Source organism: Argopecten irradians, chromosome 12 (genome assembly GCF_041381155.1).
Source record: "Argopecten irradians isolate NY chromosome 12, Ai_NY, whole genome shotgun sequence".
In the NCBI taxonomy this organism is placed as follows: Eukaryota; Metazoa; Mollusca; class Bivalvia; order Pectinida; family Pectinidae; genus Argopecten; species Argopecten irradians.
This window is the reverse complement of record NC_091145.1, coordinates 34,667,615-34,686,555: the sequence shown is the minus strand read 5'-3', so window position 1 is coordinate 34,686,555 and position 18,941 is coordinate 34,667,615. Positions and strand designations below refer to the sequence as shown.

Genomic DNA, 18,941 nt, shown 5'->3' with positions numbered 1-18,941 from the left:
ATATATATATACACGGTTAACACTTCAAATCGACAATTGTTCAATAACTGGTTGGTGAACCTGGGATGTCGGACAGCTGGCCTATCTACTAGTCCCTCTGGTTTATTAGACTTTTTATAGCGTATATAAAAATCATTATTTCATATCACTGATTTAGTTTTTATTGTTTAGTATAAAAAGACATTTATTGCACCTAAAATAAATTTCTTTATTTTACAGCATTGGCTTCTAGGCTGGATACAGAAAGTTCAATACAGTTCATTGGGTTGAGGAAAGAAAAAAAATGGAACAGAAACTAAACGAAAGACAAAAGCCTAAGCAATATAAACAGACTGTTGTGTGTGGTAGATTTTGTTAGTTTTTTGTGTATATGACCCACTTGATTAAAATACACAAGGAAGTAAGTTTATGTTAAACAGAGAGAGGTGTTGGTAAGTGTTTGTGGGTACTATGATCGCTTTCCTAGAAACGTGTATAAATAGGCCCATATTCCAATGACTTTGACACTTCACACCATGTTTTTTCCTGTTTTTATTTCTATTCCGATAAAGTTCAGACAGATCGTGTCAAACCTTATGGACTAAAATACTATCACGGTAGTTAGGACAACAAGGGGAAAAGAAACGGGTTGGTAATAATGTTATAGAAAAAAGGTGAAAGTTCCACTTACTAAACACCAGTATTCAAATGAAATTTTATCTTCGCTTAGTTCGTTTTTGTGTCACTTGAAGAAGATTTCTCGATATTTGAGAGGTTTCCTTTTTTTTGTCCACTAACAGTGCTTGTATGTTATGAACTATATAATTAGAAACCATGTGGAAATTCTTTAAAACTATAAATATTACAAAACCACACTGGGACTGTGAAGAAAAAAGAATGACTTATCCACAATCCCACAGGACATTTTGCACCACGGACACTAAGCACGTGACACCTTCGATACGGTCACCGTCCTTATCGATCAAATGCCATGCTATACTTTCTTAACTTTTTTCTTTGAATGCACGTGAGACTCGTCATTTGGCGCGATAACAGTTAAAAGAAAAACAATACATTAGCGAAACCAATTCTGACCAATCTAATTAAAATTCTATGTTCGAACCCTAATGAGATGCTGTTAGATGTTCATACGGAGTTAACGGAGTAGAAAATAAACATAGAATTTAATAAGATTGAATTCTGTCTTACTAATAATCAAGTTCCATCAAGGATTTATAAGTATTGACTTGTTAATAAAATGGCCAGTGTCTTAACTTACTAACGTTAAATAACGATATTTACAAGTTTACAACTCATACCAACGTCCCTATCCTTGTAACTGCTACAAACACCCATTTACACCCTGGTCACGACCAACGGAGCTCACTACGTCATAGCCATGGTAACAAATTCTACCTAGGTCACTCTAAAAACATGATAAATACTTATTGGATATTTGTTATTAATATTGGCCCACGATGTTATTTTCACATGTATTAGTAATAAGTCATTCGGAGAGGAGTTTTCATGGAAAGCATATATATCCCTCAAATAATTATATTCTGAGAGCAATCTAGGAATAAGGTGTTGACATGTTTTAGAATTTAACAATCGCACAATTAGACGGTGAATTTTCAGTTGGTGAAAAACAAGTATGCATTAAAAAGAGGAAAATGTTTTTCGAGCTTTTGTGATTTGTTCGGCCAAATAAAACATTATTATTAGAAATACTCTTCGCGTTGTCTATCCATAATGTTAGTAACGTTTATCTTGATGTTTAAATCAAAATTATATATAACAACGCCAGCCATTAATGACTGTGATTTCTGCACGTACTAACTTAATGTTTTAGGAAAGGTTTCCGCTTCATTTACATGACATGGTGTGGACTTGGAGTGGTCGGCCTTCCGTGTTATCAGAGAGTAAATATTGCTAGTGAGATCAAGATGGGACTAGTTTGTCGAGTAAACAGGAGTTATGTGTGGCGATCATGGCCCTCGCTGTACTTGGTATTGTATACTTAGTTATCAGTCGCTGGATAAATCAACATCATATTATTCCGCCGTTAAAGTACCGAACCCACCCTTGAGAGATACCAACAGCCATTTAAGTTGCTTGACGCCATTTATACAAAAGGAAAGTCGACTATATTTTCTTTTCGAGATAAGATTTATGGGCATATAAACTTTAAGAAGGAAAACCGTATACTATATGTAGCTTCCTATGTTCCTATGATATATATAATAAGCTCGTTTTGCCTGATATCTGTGATTGTTACAGTTTTAAACCGTGATCTGTTTTATATAAGGTTTTAAATCTTCGCATATTTCCTAAGTATTATTAATGTTGCAATTGAAGAAAAAGAACATTGTTCATGATGATAATTTATGAGACGAAGCCATATACTTTCCTAAAGCAGTATATTATCAATAGCAAATCATGCCATATAAGGTATGACATGTTCTATTTTAAACTCCTCGCGTATTCCGGAGTACCAGGACCGTATCAGATACTCCAATATTTCCCTTAAGTTTGGTGCAAGAATTTGGTATTAATTTTCATCATCATGGCAATAAAAATCAACACAAAAATAATATCACATCGACTGCATTCAGTGAAGGTGCAAACTGGCAATGAAGGTCAAGTGTAACCGTACACCGAGTACGTGTACATTAAGGGGACAGACAAACCACGTGTTTGGCTTCTTCAAATGAATAACAAACTGGTCTGGTGTCGTTTAGTAAACAAATTGTCTTATAAAATCACTAATTTTCCCAATTAATCGGCTTCCTCAATCATCAAAGTATTGGTGATCAATATTTAAGTCGTCTCTTGAAGAAATAGACGTTGTGATTATCCACTTAGCAACAACAGCTGTTGATTTACCAAGAACGTGTCTAGGCGCGGTTTCTTAAATTACAAATAACTACCTGCTATTGTAGATATAAATAGTGCCCTCATATCACTTAAAAGGAAAAATTAACCCAGATATTTCTGAAAATGAGTGAAGAACTGGCTACTGTTTTTCTTCTTGACCTAGTTTCGCGTTATCGCCGGTTTATCTCGGGCACGGTTTGTTTTCAAACAGGGCGTATTCCTTTCGTCTGGGTGAATTCACTCCCAACAGACTAAACCTAATACCCAGCCAAACAATGACTGGTTAGCTTGTGGTCATCGCCGTTCCTCCATAGACCATAACAATCACTTTTTATTTGTTAATACCATATGGCCCAGTTGCTGTCTAAATCCGGATAAAAATAATACGATGAGTTTAAGATGTCGAGTGTTGGTCTGTTTTACTATCTAGAAAGTGGACTAGTTTTCTATTAACCAGCAATAATCCAAAAACCTAGGTATTCATTACTGGCAGTATTACACGACCCCGTATTGTTCGGTAAATACTGAAAAGAAAGGCCGCGAGAAAAATCGTTCGTTTGAGTAGTAACGGAAACCAAGGTTTTGTATCCATTCATAATTATATACTTTTATACTCTAACTGTGGGGTGCGAGTACGAACATAACGGAATGCTTTCTAATTAGTATTTACATTGCAACTTATAGCTAAGACTCAATATTGAGATAAAATAGCGGTTGATTTCAAAACTGAATCATATTTCGTTTTCGTGCTATTTCATTACCTATAAAAGACAAATCATATGTTAGCCCTACATTTAGTCGTTGTGTCCTTGTCGAAACAGAAGCTGTGTCCGCTCTGGGAATCTGCATGTTCTCAATATAATTTGGAAATTGCACTGGACCAATTATAATCATTATCATATTAAGGCTTATTTTCTTGAACAGTATGTCAAGATGATAGTTTAATGACGTCACATAGCCAGTGGGTCTTGTATGTGTCCATTTTTAGGCCCTCTTATCCCTCTCTGCAAACAAATCTTCATACCCGACCTTTTGAAAAGGGAGATTAGGTTACACTAACAGAGAGATCCGGAGTCCGGGCTAATCGTTTTGGTCCTTAACTATCCCCGGTTAAAGCAAACAATACCATTGATATCTGTATAAATGGCACAGTAAATGCTCTTGTATAGATGGCACATAGATGAGTAAACATTACCACCCCTCGATCTCTTATCTCCGTCCATTCACAAAAATATTCTCGTCGGTTTTTCCTCTGGAGGGGCTTGTCGATTACCGCCACACTCCCACGCGCTATCGTTCTACATACCAACTTACTAAAAAGCCCGCGAAAGGGCTTAACTTTACGTAGAGTGTGAAAGTGACGGAGAAAAAAGGGAACAATTATGACAACCCCGGCGTCTTATCGTAGATTAAAGAATTCATTCAAAAGGTCTGTGTCGGAGAAAGGAACAAACGCCCTAAAACACTTCATTTGAAGCCGAAGATGAAACTTGTGGTGTATGTGTCAGCGTTGGCCAAGGTTCAAATAAAGATGTGCGGTCCGCACTATTTGTCTAGTCTTCCAAATTAGCCACCGCCTTTCCAGTCAAAAGTGCACGATCGTGTTGCTTTTGACTCCTTTCCAGGTATACGTGTAGTCTGGATAGGGGAAAAACGAAGTCACGGAATTGCATTTATGTAGCGATTTTTGCCCAATCAGTTGTTTCAATGTGTGGTTTTAATTTATTTAATCTACTGGCTACATAACTTTCACGCTTGTCCCACGATTGACGCACGTGGTCGACTAGGAAAATATCCAGCTGCTGTAGTTGAAATTGGGGTAAACTATGATGACACAATTAAACTTTTCAAATAATAACTTTACTATGTTGACGGGCACCTGCGTAGTAAAAACATTGGTTTCATTCCGATTCTGATAATACCGAATTCACTATTCTCCTCCAAATGCCACTTTGCTGTTTACGAAAACGGTTTTATAAATGTACAGAGGCGTAGTAATTGGACGCGGGAAAATATTCCCATGTAAATTGTTTTTTAACAAGCGCTGGTTTTCCCACGGCCCTTGTAATGGCAGTGCCGCTGCCCTACATCTATCTTCGGGACCCTTCGTCAGTCAGGCAAAGACTGAAAAGTATCTCCATCTTCCACAACTAAATACCGTCATTAGATTAGTTTATGTTGGACACTATCTGATTGCATATTGATTTAAGGTATATTAATTAACATAGTTACGATCACGATATCTGTGGAATTTCGCTGAAAGGTAAAGTTTTTACCGGCAGATTCTGTAGTCTAACTAGTGTTTACACAACACTGATCAAAATGTGTTTGAATAAGGCTTGAATTCTTATTTATTTATTTATTTTTATAAGATATACAAACAAATGTAAATCTATTAGCACGATGAAAAATATTATTGTTTTTATTCGGTGCTAATTTGTTGAACGTGCTACTTGTGTGAAATTATAAAATACTATGGTCCGTGAAAATCGACGTAACCTGCTTCTCACGTCGACCTTCCTATATGTATTAGTTTCGTTATTAAGTAACAGATAATATATACATTTAAAAGTGTTACAGCACCGGGTGTCAGATCCAACTATGTTGAGAATGTTCCGAGTCGTTCAGCCCACATTCAGGCGACCTTCACCTTGGATACACTATATAGTTACATGGTATGTGTATTAGTGCCTCTGTGTATATACTACGATCACGTGAACCGCTAGTGGCTTGGAAGGTGACTCCAGTTCGTACCGCGGACTGGTCATTCTATAAATACAAAGCGCTATATATATACTGCGTAGTTCACTTTTACTATATACTGAATCTAATACTTCGAGAGTCGTGAGTCGACGTTTTATAATTCAGTTATATAGAAAATTCTGTTACGGTATTCTATGTAGAGAGCTTCCCAGTGATTCAATCTGTATGTAATAAATTGTTATATAAGGTTTGTCTCCGATTCTACATACCAACTCAAGCCGTAGTACGATGAGCGTAGTAGCCTAGACGTAATAAATCGATAATATTTTTCTCGCCACTATAACAAATGCGTAGTGCACGCAACACGTTACTGACTTCAACTCCACGTGGCAGCCCGACTTATGTAAATCTCAAAACGATTTGCCATTGTAAGCCAAACAGATGAAAATCTTGAGTTTTAGGTTTTAAAATGAATACTGTAGCCTAAAATAAAGATTTTGATTTCTAAGCGTTTAATTAAATGATTTAACAATAAAATTGATTAAATACCAACGTGTCAATCAGTTACTTACCAACGTGTACATATTTAACGTAGTTTCAAATTACGAATGAAAATCAGTGGAATAGGTAAACGGGTGCTAATTACATATAGACAACGTTATACAATGTTATACGGAGTTATATAGTATACATTGTTTCTGTATCATTTCACTCGGGTCAGTCGGGTGCGAAACGTAAAACTAAATGATACCAGTTAGGTAGTTTGGGAATACTTTGTCTGCCGCTTATTTTTGTTATCGGCTAACCTAACGATAATAAAACAACGGTAAATTTACACGTACTGTAAATACTTTGGACGTTTAGTGTTTCATACTTCCCGGAAAACTAACCAGGATGTTTTGAACAAGACATTCCTGGGGATTATTTTTACATGTCGTTGGATCTCTCCCAATAATCATTTGTAATGTTCAGTTTACTGCGCAGTATTAAACCTTACTAGGCCATTTCTAAATTTTCTATACAGACAACAGATCAAGATGATGATCATAAAAGTTATTTTTTGAAGCAGAAACTTGTCACATCATCTGTTGACCACCTTAATGACTCTTTTATGATATGATAATTTTAAGCCTATTCTGTTCAGTGTCAGGTCAGGTCAGGTCACATCCGGTCATGTCCATTCAGGCTTATTTAATGTTGATCTTGTAATAATCCAGGCATTCTGATCATTTCCATGGTAATCCTCACTTAAATATGACAAAGATACAAATATAAATTTTATATATTTTATTCTGGGATTTTTGTGTTCTTTTGTTTCATATAAAAATAAGTTATTTACAAGCGTACTTGCACACACTCAAAGGAGAAAATTGCTTCTTCTCCTGAATAAATAAATTAATAAATACAATAAGCATTCATATAGGCATTTTTCCATTTATCAAACTCTCACTCTGTCTCAAGTCTTTGGATAGTTTTCCACACGGAAATATCTAACTCCAAAAACCTCCAAGCAACACATTTATATATTTAACATTTTCTCTGTTCACTTTCATTTCAACACATTTTTACTCACAATAAATGCTTGCATACATTTTCAAATTCTTTTCAATCAATATCTGTCGCATCCATTTTTTCAGGACCATTCACTCCAAAAGCACCCATTTTATGTATGCGCTATTCGTCTGTACAAGTATACACAAATAATTCCACACATCACACCATGCTTAATAAATAAATGAGGTTACATATGTACAAATGGCATATATGATGGAAATGAGTTTTTATGGCGGAGAGAAAGGGCAATACATGTATAATATTCAAACCTTTTTTAAAAGATTTAAAATAAAAAATTCACATTACACTGAAAACCATAGCTAATAATTTTGCTTTTTTAAACTTCTAAAATAATAAAAGAAGCAATTTTAAGCAAAACTATTGTCTGATGTGGTTACAAGATTTAGTGGGTTTAGTAGTACACTTGTGCTAGTAGAAACCTTTAAGCCCCTTATCAGTGATAAGAGCCGCGTTTTGAGGTGTCAAAGAGGAATAATAAAGGTCTAGAATTAGTACTCTTGAGTGGTGAATTATATTTATAGTTAGAAATACAGGAAAGGATCTAATTATGACTTCATGTAAAGTCATTTCGTTGTTTTAGGAGGATTTGACGTAAAAACCACAAAATAAATATGTGTATAAAAAAAATTAATAAAAAAAATGGCAATTACCAATTTCTATCAGCACCTTTGTCAAAATTACACCAAAAACAACTAGTCTACTTCTACTACATGTGAAATTACTGATACGGCTAGCTTTGTAGCTTAATAAATAGAAAAGGACATGAAATGAAGAAAAAATTCAACTTTTTGCATTGAAGTGGCAGTGATTATTGTGTTCAAATTCATGGCTGAATGAGAATCACAATATGTATGCAATAAAAAAAAATTTGAGCGTTTCTTCTCTCATACTATCACAATAAGTCCCATATTTGCCACCCTTGGAAAGTCCAACAAATATGGTGTAATCACAACAAGAATTTTAGAGTGGTCTTTGGCAAATGTTCACATCCCTAGCTTTCCTTCATTTGAATGAGCATGTGGGCACATAGAGAGGGGTTTGATCCACTTTCAAATATTTGTATGAAGTTTTTCATAATCCACAGTAGATATAATGTCAATGAATTCATTGCAGCTCCCTGAGTTGTGGAATGGTCTCACAGTTAATATTGCATTGCTGTGTTGCAGCTTATAGTCATTAATAAATATGAACACGTTTTATTAGAACAAATCCTAGCGAGATGCCTTCATCACATGCTTTCCTGACTGCTCATGGAAACCGCGTCCACGATTCCCTGACTGCCGGTGTGGTTGGGCGTTTTTACTGCTGGCTGTACCGTGGAGGCTAGCCATGGATGTGTTAGGATCTCTTCTAATGTTGGTCTGTCGGATGGACGAATAGCTAAGCATTTTTTCACCAAATCTTTCACTTCTGAAAAGGCAAAATTGAAGGAAATATTTAATTTTCATTTCAAAATATCAAAAGGCTTCAAAATACAAAATATCTATTATCTAATACGCAATTAAAATTTCTTTGTCGGATCAATTTACTCAATTTAGAATTAAATTAACAGTATCTTGATTTTTTCTTTAAATGAAACTTACCATGAGACACTCGTCCTCTGAAGGAAACTTCAGCCTTGATAATCTGATCGTCCTGCTCAAATGGAATATCTCCACAAACCAGGTCAAACAGCAGAATTCCCAGAGACCAAACAGCTGCAGAGCGACCATGATACCTGTGGAACTTTATCCATTCTGGGGGACTGTATACTCGTGTACCTGAAGAACATTAAAATTAAAAAATATGAAATTATGAAAATATTTTGAATTAGTTGTAGACATCTAGATTCTAAATCTATATATTCAAATTAATTTTACATTTCATATTTATTATTCATATGCATGGATAACATGTTTATTGAAACTAAAAATCATAAAATTTCAATTACTTTTGTTTTTTTAATTGCAATGACTAATAGTTGCCATTGGCCTGCCCTTGGCGTCCTCTCCTAGGCTACCATTAAATTTATGTACCTGTATCTATAAGGAGTCTCAAGGAATGTATAATTTTCCCATAGATAAAATACACCTAGGTCAATCTTTACGCATGACTACCCACAGGTAATGTAACGCCACAGCACCTGGATACCAACTGAACTTCTAAATTTGTCATATTTATGTTAACTAGATTCCAACAGCCGCATCAACCTTCCCAAATTCAACATCTGTTATTAACACCGTCACAACTAGAGTGAAGTTTTTTTGTATAAGTTTTATTCTAACTCTAAGTGCGCCACTTCTAAATGTGTATATCGCCTTAGACTGGATTACCCGCGCCCGCTATAGTGAATGCCTCGCATACCTCGCCTATTCAGGCAAGTACAGCTGAATTGACTTTAGTAAATGATCGTGACCTCGTTTGCTACCGCTAGGAGCACAGTTGATAGCAACCAGCCCAAACGACCTATCCCTGTACCCAAACACGAGCACCAAGAAATACCCCGTCTATTTCAATAAACTTTACCAAACAGAAATGAAATAAATAGTTTAACAAGAAAAAATATTTAAATCACAACTCCGAACTTTCGTAAGACTACATTAGCTCCCTAACTGACACAGTTCAAGTCGCAGCGCGAGACGACTGTTACGAGATGCTCCCCCAGACTCCCCACCCTTATTTGGCAGGCCTTTGGCAGCAACATAATCTTGTGTAAGCTAAGTATACAGTAGCAGCAAATAGCACACACACACACATGTAACAATTTACTGCTGTATGCTCGCTTTTAGATCCAATATGTTCACACTGATTTATAATCCTTGACACTCACCATCGAATGCGAGATACACTGTGTCTTTTAGGAAAGCACCAGATCCAAAGTCGATCAATTTAAGTTCACCAGTTTTTAAATCTACAAGAATATTTTCGTCTTTGATGTCTCGATGAACAACACCGTTTCTATGAATGTTAATAAGTGTGTCCACAATTTGTCTGAAAAAGTTTTTACTAGTTTCCTCGTCCAAAGCACCTTTTTCTGTTATGTAGTCGAATAAATCTTGCACATGTTCTTGCCTCTCCATCACAATTACATAGTTTGTGTTCAACTCGAACCAGTCCAACATTTTAATAACTCCAGCACAATTGTTCACACGTTTTAACAAACAAATTTCCATTGGCACAGTATGTCCATTTAGCTGTCCCCACTCTGTGACTTTTTCTTTGGTGATGATTTTTATGGCAACCTGAAAGAAAATAATAATACATAGTTATTGATATATTTAAATAATTAAGCCAAAATCAATTCAGTTCAAATTAAAAAAAGACAAAATTGTTTAGTTTGTTATTTCTTTTCTTCTCGTAGAAAAGCAAAAACACGTGGTAAATGACATTTCGCGGCAAACATAAGACAAACTTTTGTAAACTTACAGGAAAATTATCCCTTTTTCGTGTTCCGCTGTAAACTTTTCCAAAACCACCACTGCCTAAATGTTGACCAACTGTGTACATCCTCTGAAATGCATCTTTGTCCTTCACTGTAAAGAGAAAATGATATGACATGTTAAATATGGCTAACTCCACTAAAGGTAGATAGGCGTATCTAACATGAATTTATAAACATTACAGAACTTCAGAAGACATTTCTTTTGATATTTCCGATGAATTACCTTGCTTATCCTTTTCCATATTGGTATTATGGTTATAGGAAAACATTCCCAACTTTCGAGAAAGCATGTTGCTACTGTAAAATCCACATGGAGAATCGTTATACGTAAATAATCCTGAGCACTGAGCCACGTTGTTAGATCGACTGACTGTCGTGTTTTGATCCTGCATTCAAAGCTACGAGTGTATATAGTATGAACGTTGAACCCCCAGTGCGAGAACTGGGTCGCGATTACTCCGCCTATCCAACCCGCCTCTTGGCTCCGAGCCAGAATTTTTATTTTATCTATTTGATATTTTTTCATAAAATTCACATTTAATATACTGTTTTCAGCTTCAAAATGGTATAATATTATGTCAATATGTAAAATTATCGATTTCAAGTTGATGTAGACAGGGGACTATTTCTTTACGGTGAAGGATATCGTCTGGGCCGAATTCATTGAACTTGGCAGCCAGCCAGCTCGACTCATGGCGATAGCTTTTCGCGGTACTCAGTTACAGGCTCGTTGACCAATGAAAATCCTTCCCGCGTTCGGGAAAGGACAAGCCCCCGTAGCATACTCGTACCCAAACAAATACTACGATACCGCGTGGCAACTCGGTGCAAGCATACCATGCGATATGAAAGTACTCATTTGACTCTTGATTGATTTCATGAAAAATTATTAAAACTGTACTTATGAATCAAAATTAATTTATTTTGACGGTACCTAGATTTCTCTAAAAATTGAAAATAAAAATCTTAATCTACCGAAGCGAAACCAAAACAGTGGTATATTTTAAAGTTCCAGTTCTTATAGAAAACTATACTTTAAAATTAAAACAATGATATTTTTTCTGGTCCATTCCAATAGAGTTAATTTTAAATCTAACCTTTTTTTTGTTTATTCAATGAGTAAGCCTACAGCTTGAATTAGTACATCTCAGGAAACAATTTTCCCTAGTGAATGCATGGATTTGTCAGATATACATACAACTTAAGGCTCGACTTGTTTTCACAACTGCTTTTGTGTTTATAAAGAGATAGCAGTTATATGTCTAGAACAACAGTCGGCATTATGAGTGTTTCGATAGACGCCTACCAATTACGTATATTACAGGTGAGTAACTGTAAGGTAGTCGGTTCCCACGGGTACACGGGATGTGTATCGAACACGACAAAGTAAAAATAGATAAAATTCCTCGATATGACAAGACTTGCTCTACAGGTAAATCTACTTAGAAACGGGCCATACAATATTTACAATCGGATATTGTCAGAAACCGCTTTTGATAAATTGATTTTATGTGGTCGAACAAACGATGGGATGCCGACTTGTATATTAACTCATGTAGTGAGAGCTTTCCGTGCGATATTATGCCGCTCATTGATCGACACGTAACGCACTAGTCTACATTCCATTTCTAATACGTAGGCGTAAAATCATCCAACCGTGAATATCAAAACAATCCCGTTCGTAACTGGTCGTGTCGTTCCCATGGGCGTTTTGCACGGATTACGATTATTTATTTTACATCCGATATGGAAATGCTAATGTTTTTATTCCAATGTTTCAAACCATACAGAGATCCATACTACCTCGTCCAAATAAAGAATACGTTGCCCATTTGTGTGAATGTCCAGCTACATCATGAATAACTAATCATCAAAGTGTAATGGATTATCATATACATTGCTGGGATGTCTATCGCACATCACGGATTTAAGCATTAGTCGATCTGCTTTGTTGCGCTTTGACATAGTCAACAGTTCAGTGTTGCCTATGGTCGAAGGGCAGGTAACTCCATACACACACATATAGATGAGTTGAGTAGTCAACGTCTAACGTTATGTTCTGAAGTCTTGACATACACCATTTTTTTGAAAATTAAATATGTATAGCCGAATTAAAGTGGTAATTGACCAAAAAAAGTGCGTGCAAAAACCAGAAATAAGTTAATTTAAATGACTATAATAATAACAATGGATTATATACACTGCTAACAAAGCATTTGCCACTTACGAGTTCTTAGAATATTTAAATAAAAAAAATATAAAGTTGCATTCAAATTCTATTTTTTTTATATTGCATTCGGAAGTATCCGATTGTTAAAATGGAATACATTATCGAAATCAAGTTTTATAAGTGTATTGAAAATCGAATTATGTACTTTATAAATCCGGTAATTCGTCAAAGGTCGAAGAGCTGACATCCAAGTAAAATGATTTGTTAGATATTATTAACTTACGACAGCACTCCCTAAACTATACTTTCATTTTGTTTTAGATCTTTTTAACACGAGCAAATTACTGAGTAAAGATTGAAGTAACAATTCCATAATAGATTTTATATATAATGTATTCATAATTCATTATATATCTTTAAGTTAAAGTAATCTTACCTGTCTCCATTTCGAATAAAAGACTTCGCTATTAATATGTAATCCGGGTTGTTACAATATTGATATGTTTGAGAATAAGGAAGCTAGGCCGGTACCGCACACATATATAGTGATACTGTTTAATTCACACCTGTCCACTAGGGCAGGTATCATGTGTCCCCCGGGGGTCACATCACACCCAAAACATACTCTACCTAAACAGTAAACACGGCGGGCGTTATATATGTCCACACCAGACTGTTAAGATTGGCACATATAACCGATTTGTAGTAATTAATTAAATTACCAATAATTTGTCAATAAGCTCGTTAATATGTAGATTAAAATTAAACAGGCGGTTACGGTAAAATTAAATACCAAGTACAATCATTCCGTCGGACGGCCGTCATTTTACCAAATTTTGAAACATCTAATTACAGCGATGTCTGTCTAAAATTATTATTTATTATAAAAATATGTGTAGACTTACTGATTCTTTTACTGCGGACCATTTCCTCTGAATCGCTGTGAGATCGTTTTCTCTTCATTCTGACCAACTTTGTGCATTGATGACCCATGAGCTGTGGCCTTATAATGTTTTAACCCTATACACTAAAGAGGATCAAGCAGACGAGTTCCTCCGATTTACTCTACTACGACAATTTGAGTCCATATGTTAACTTCCCTCTTGTAAGGTCATTTTCAAATATTGTGTTTTCTTGACATAAAACCATTCTGCCAATGGTTTACTCAAATTTGAAGGTTTGGGTGAATCGCTAGTGTCATTGTAATCACTAATTAACGTTAGAACAACAGTGTTAGACCGTTACCGTTAAATGGCTAACCACATGGCTGACCGTTAGTCGGGATTAATGTTGTTTTAGAATCATAGTGAACATATGTCATGGCCAAAGTTCAAAGGGAATGTCGGTAATCTAGGGACGCTTAAATAAACATATAAAAGTTATGATTTTTCTTGTTATTATTGACAGATTCCAAATTCAACGTTTCAAAATACGGGCGAGTATCCTCATGAAATTGTATTATAACAAATCATTTATTATGAAATTTTATTTTAATATTTTAGAAACATTTAAGACAGTTACGATTATTCATTTCTGTCTGTTGAGCTTATATCAAAATGCATATGGTCAAAGGGAAGCAACTCAAAACTTTTATAGAAAGAACGGCCTATGGGAAGTAACTCACTTGTTCAAGTAATAAAAAATCCTTGTACAACGCACCGGTCGTCTGTCTAAGTGATAATTGGATGTTCTAATTAGTTAATTGGTAGTTAATAGATAGTCTAGACTAAATAATTAGAACAGTTGGTTTATTGAAGTGCTTGTTAATTGGACTAAGGCGGTGTCACAGTGTAAGCACCTCCTGTTGTGGCGATATCCGGCAAACACATTATGACACTTTTATAACTTACCTATAACGGACATATCCGCGTTTTCATCAAACAACTACAGCAACCAATGAAAAACGCCAAACTACATGCGGAGAGTTTGTAAATAAATATATTAGTGATTTATGCGTGTATGTGTTATGTCATTTGTCTTTCCAACTATCAACTACATGTACATTTGTATTACACATTTGTAGATTTTCACATATGAAAATGATGCTTTGATTTTTAACGTAATTTAATTTTATAAAAATAAAGTGATATACGATTAAGGAAAATTTATTACTTTTAAAGTAATTGCGTGTTGCTTATTTATTTATTTTTTTTTTTTAATTTTGGTGATGTTTGAATTACAAAACCTTGAGCGGTGATAAAGGTAGCCTATTGTGTTGTTCTAAGATCAATTACACTACACGTAATGTCAAAACACAATAAACGACTAAATTATGAAAGGCTCAGTAACTTCATTTTCTTAAACAATGTCTACGTTTTTATTACCGTTGAAAGGTCAATTATCCATTAAAAATTTCATACATCTGCATAAAAATGACGTTGTCACCCTAACCCAAACCGATACAGGATCGATATAACTTGAACAGGAACTATAATTGCGAATTTTAGAAAAAAATATCAGGCATTAGCTGATAACAGTAGAATACACAAATTATATTTATATGTTTCCATATCCGTAACAATGTGATTAAAATCAGCTGTTTGATACTCCGATTATTTCGTACTCCACGAAGTAAGCGGAGTATGAAACCGCTGATTTTAATCACATTGTATCCGTTATTACTGCATTTACCAATTTTACAACGTATTATATATTTATATGCCTTTATGTTTTTGAGTTCTACATTAGCTTTTCCGTTGTAAAATTGATTAATGCAGTTATTACGGATATCAAAATATATAAATATAATTAGTGTATTCTACTGTCATCAGCTAATGCCATTTAATTAATTTATTGTTATTTGCGTGTCATTATATAACTAGTCAATGTAAACATAGATAACAATAGGCCTGGACTTTTCATATCAACTAATGATGCCATAACCGCACACCTCTCCATCTTGTTATGGCAAACAGTCGCTGTGATGTTATTTTTTAAAAACCGATGAAAAGTTATTTCATCAAAGTCCAATTTCGTAAGGATGGGCATGTTGACGTACAATAAAATAGAGGCACGAGCGGTCTTACTTTAATTATTTTGACGTTACACAACATGTATTTTGTTTCGTTATCTATGAGTTTCATGGATGTCAAACGCCTTGGTACTGTGGAAGGCTATATTTGGTGGCTTATGTAATGACCCTCCCCAACTACTGTACATCACATGTAGAGCGCGTTACGGACGAAGGGCGATAACTCGAAGACGGATTGCTTCTGCCAATTTGAGATTTTATATTTCTGCCAACATAATACTGTCCAAGTGAAATGGTTATAAATATTCAAATATGAAACGCAAATTCAAATTAACGTTTTAAAATTTAGTTTTCTTTTGATAAAAGCGCTATACATATGTTTTGCAATTCACAGTCAACAAGTGCCATAAAAAAAGAAATAAAACCAATTTGACTAGGCGGAGTTGTCAATCCATGTTTTTTTTTCTGTATACCATTACTGCATCTCACTATCTATAACCTTAACAGTTAGGTTACATAGCTGTAACATTTATTTAGTCACTATGTTTATCTTTAACGGCATTCTATACTCATTTATCCCATCAACCACCACAAGAAACGGGAATCGGCTTCCAGAGGATAAATCAGACTCTACAGATACAAATATTCCGTTACAGACTTTTATACTTTATCAGGTTGGACACATGTAAATTTATTGCTATTATAGCGATATATAGCTATAATAGCTATATATAGCTATACAAAACTAGCGAAAAACAACATTTCTGGAGATAAAATGCTTGCGCTCAAACCGACTTCTGAAACTTGCAGGGAATGTGTATAAGGATAATTTGAACACTATGCAACCACTTTAAACCACCAGCTTAACTATACCTCATCAAAATTGCTTTCAATATATTTGAATGATCGTTATAAACAACCACTGCAAGTTTCAGGAGTCGGTTTTCGGAAGCATTTTTATCTTCAAAAATGTTTACCGTCAGTTTTGTATAGCTATAAATAGTTGCATGTACCCAACCTGTTCATAGTCGGTACATATACAGGACAGAGCTTGCGTGATTGCTTAATCAATTAACGTCACAATTTTTCAATAAAAAAATGAAAGATAGTCCTCTGGTCATTCTCTATTTCTTGCCGCAGTTGAGAAAATCCGAAGTATCCGGATACAAATCAACCACACTAGAGTATTATACCCAAACTGGAGTATGGATCTGTTACTAAAAATAGCCTAAATCGCTGAAATTTCAACTTCTTCAATACTTGATAAAGTACAATTTACACATTCAAATTTGTGCAGTAGAAGCGTTTGTTACTTAGGAACTTTATGCAACTTTTCTCAAAGTATTGCATTTATTTCCAATACTTTCCGACATGCAAGTAAATCTAATTTTTGCATTTGTCTTATGTTTCATAATTAAATAAATCCGATTTGTGAAAATATTTTGAAGATATCACTTTAAAAGTAACAAATCCATACACCAATTACGGTATAATACAGAGATGGTTTCGGCTTCCCGATGTATATGTAAAAAATATCTTATATACCTCTTGAATTATCGAGGAGATTATCGTCTGGAATAAAATTCCACAAATTAATAATTTCATAGGCTTTGCTGTATCTTTAAAAAAATTTGTTTCAGACTAAGCAACCTTTGAAGATTTTTATAATTGTACGCTTTTCGTAATTATTCTCGTGTGCATGTATTGATAATTTCGCGCGCTTTGTCGCATTTTTCGTGTTTTTTTTGTGTGTGTGTGTTTTTTTAAATAACTTTACAACTATTTTCTACGATTATAAAATCCATATCAGAAAATTTTACGCATTTTCCATAGATTTAGACAGGTTGGGCACAACACTGAATATGGGTAACAGTTACCCATTTGAGTAATAGTTACCTGTTTGAGTAATCAATAAGTTACCCAAACGAGGAATTTTGTGTAAGAAAAATGCATGAAGTTGTTTAAACTTTTTTATCAAAAAAGGGCGTAATAATTTTGACATGGCACCATTACTAACATTATTTAGTACATTATTGATCAAAAGGGGACAAACTTCATGGTCTCAAATTTGATAAAAGTCACAAACTAAAGCAGCTCCATTGCTTACTATGGTGCTAAAACTAGAACACAGGTAAAACTCATTCAACCATGACATTTGCACTGAATTTCCCTGATGGCTATACACTGAAGTCAATGGAGAGCACCTAAATTGTCATCTTACAAAAAAGTTAGACAACAGAATTTGATATTTCACCCACAGAAACATAGAGTCTAAGATCAGTTGTAAGGCATTCTAAAAATTATGGCGCCCTTTTTTGATAATGATTTTTAAAACAACATTATGTGTTTTCTTTTCACAGAATTACTCAATTGGGTAACTTATTAATTACCACAAACAGGTAACTGTTACTCAAATGGGTAACTGTTACCCATATGCAGGGTTGTGCCCAACCTGTTAGAGTCTAAATATCGACATATTAAAATTCGTGAAAATATAAACGTGAAATATTACTTTCGAGCAAATAGCACAAAATAACAATTTCAATAATTTTTGTCCGAAAAATAAAAATGATGTTTCTTCGGAAAAAAAAAAAATCCAAGAAAGGGCGCATAATCTATAGTGTCGCACTATTGGCGGGAAATTATCCAGAGTTTTAAATTGAAAATGTCCTCTCAATGTTAGGTCCTAGTCTTCCCAACTTGTGGAATCAGGAAAAAATGTATATCGAATCTTAAGTTCATATAAAATGATACATACCTTTCTGTTCTCGAAAAGACCCAATGTCGTCAAAATTAATATCCATTGTTAGAATGGGGTACTGTATGATGTTTTATAGTTGTCCTGCTCAACCGCCCCGCTCCATATGTCCACAAGCACTGACACAGGACTTCGAGTTCAAAAACGGTCAAATTCTGTATCAACGCCACCTTCCATTTTGTACTTGACCTTCATTCTTTCTCGAGTACGCATGCCCAGAAATTCGTTATTTGTGAGGCCACATTTCCTAAAAGGAAAGAAATAATTTCTTAAAATAAAAACAAAGAGACAATATATAAAGAATGTATGGCAAAGGGATAATTCTATTAGCGCCGTGGTTTGGAAACGTTTCATTTTTTTCTTTCCAAATTTGAATGCATCTGGGTTTTTTTTTATTCACAAAGCTGATTTTCTCTCCGATTTATGTACAGCTGACCCCAATTGGGTCCAAATACTAACAACATAAAAGTATTCACGTGACTTTTCA

The 18,941-nt window shown here is 34.7% G+C and overlaps 1 protein-coding gene across 2 annotated transcripts; it reads right to left on the bottom strand.

Annotated features, from left to right (window-relative positions):
• Positions 1–6,831: 6,831 nt before the first annotated feature.
• Positions 6,832–18,576, bottom strand: LOC138304737 (serine/threonine-protein kinase pim-3-like). Of its 2 annotated transcripts, none has more exons than XM_069244985.1 (5): positions 18,455–18,576; positions 10,540–10,646; positions 9,944–10,355; positions 8,718–8,894; positions 6,832–8,544 (listed from the first exon to the last, which is right to left on the bottom strand). In XM_069244985.1, exons 1-5 carry the CDS (start codon positions 18,498–18,500, stop codon positions 8,363–8,365), a joined length of 924 nt encoding a protein of 307 aa, XP_069101086.1. In that variant the 5' UTR covers positions 18,501–18,576; the 3' UTR covers positions 6,832–8,362. The 2 variants fall into 2 exon arrangements, with proteins under 2 accessions (XP_069101086.1, XP_069101085.1); XM_069244984.1 differs by lacking the exon at positions 18,455–18,576 and adding an exon at positions 10,779–10,962.
• Between the last annotated feature and the right edge of the window lie 365 nt (positions 18,577–18,941).

Coding starts and splice junctions, on each gene's coding strand:
- LOC138304737 (XM_069244984.1), bottom strand. CDS start 10,947: ATGCAGGATCAAAACACGACAGTCAGTCGATCTAACAACGTGGCTCAG. Junction 8,895..9,943: donor AGTGTATCTCGCATTCGATG/GTGAGTGTCAAG, acceptor AATGTTCTTCAG/GTACACGAGTATACAGTCCC. Junction 8,545..8,717: donor CAGAGGACGAGTGTCTCATG/GTAAGTTTCATT, acceptor TTGCCTTTTCAG/AAGTGAAAGATTTGGTGAAA.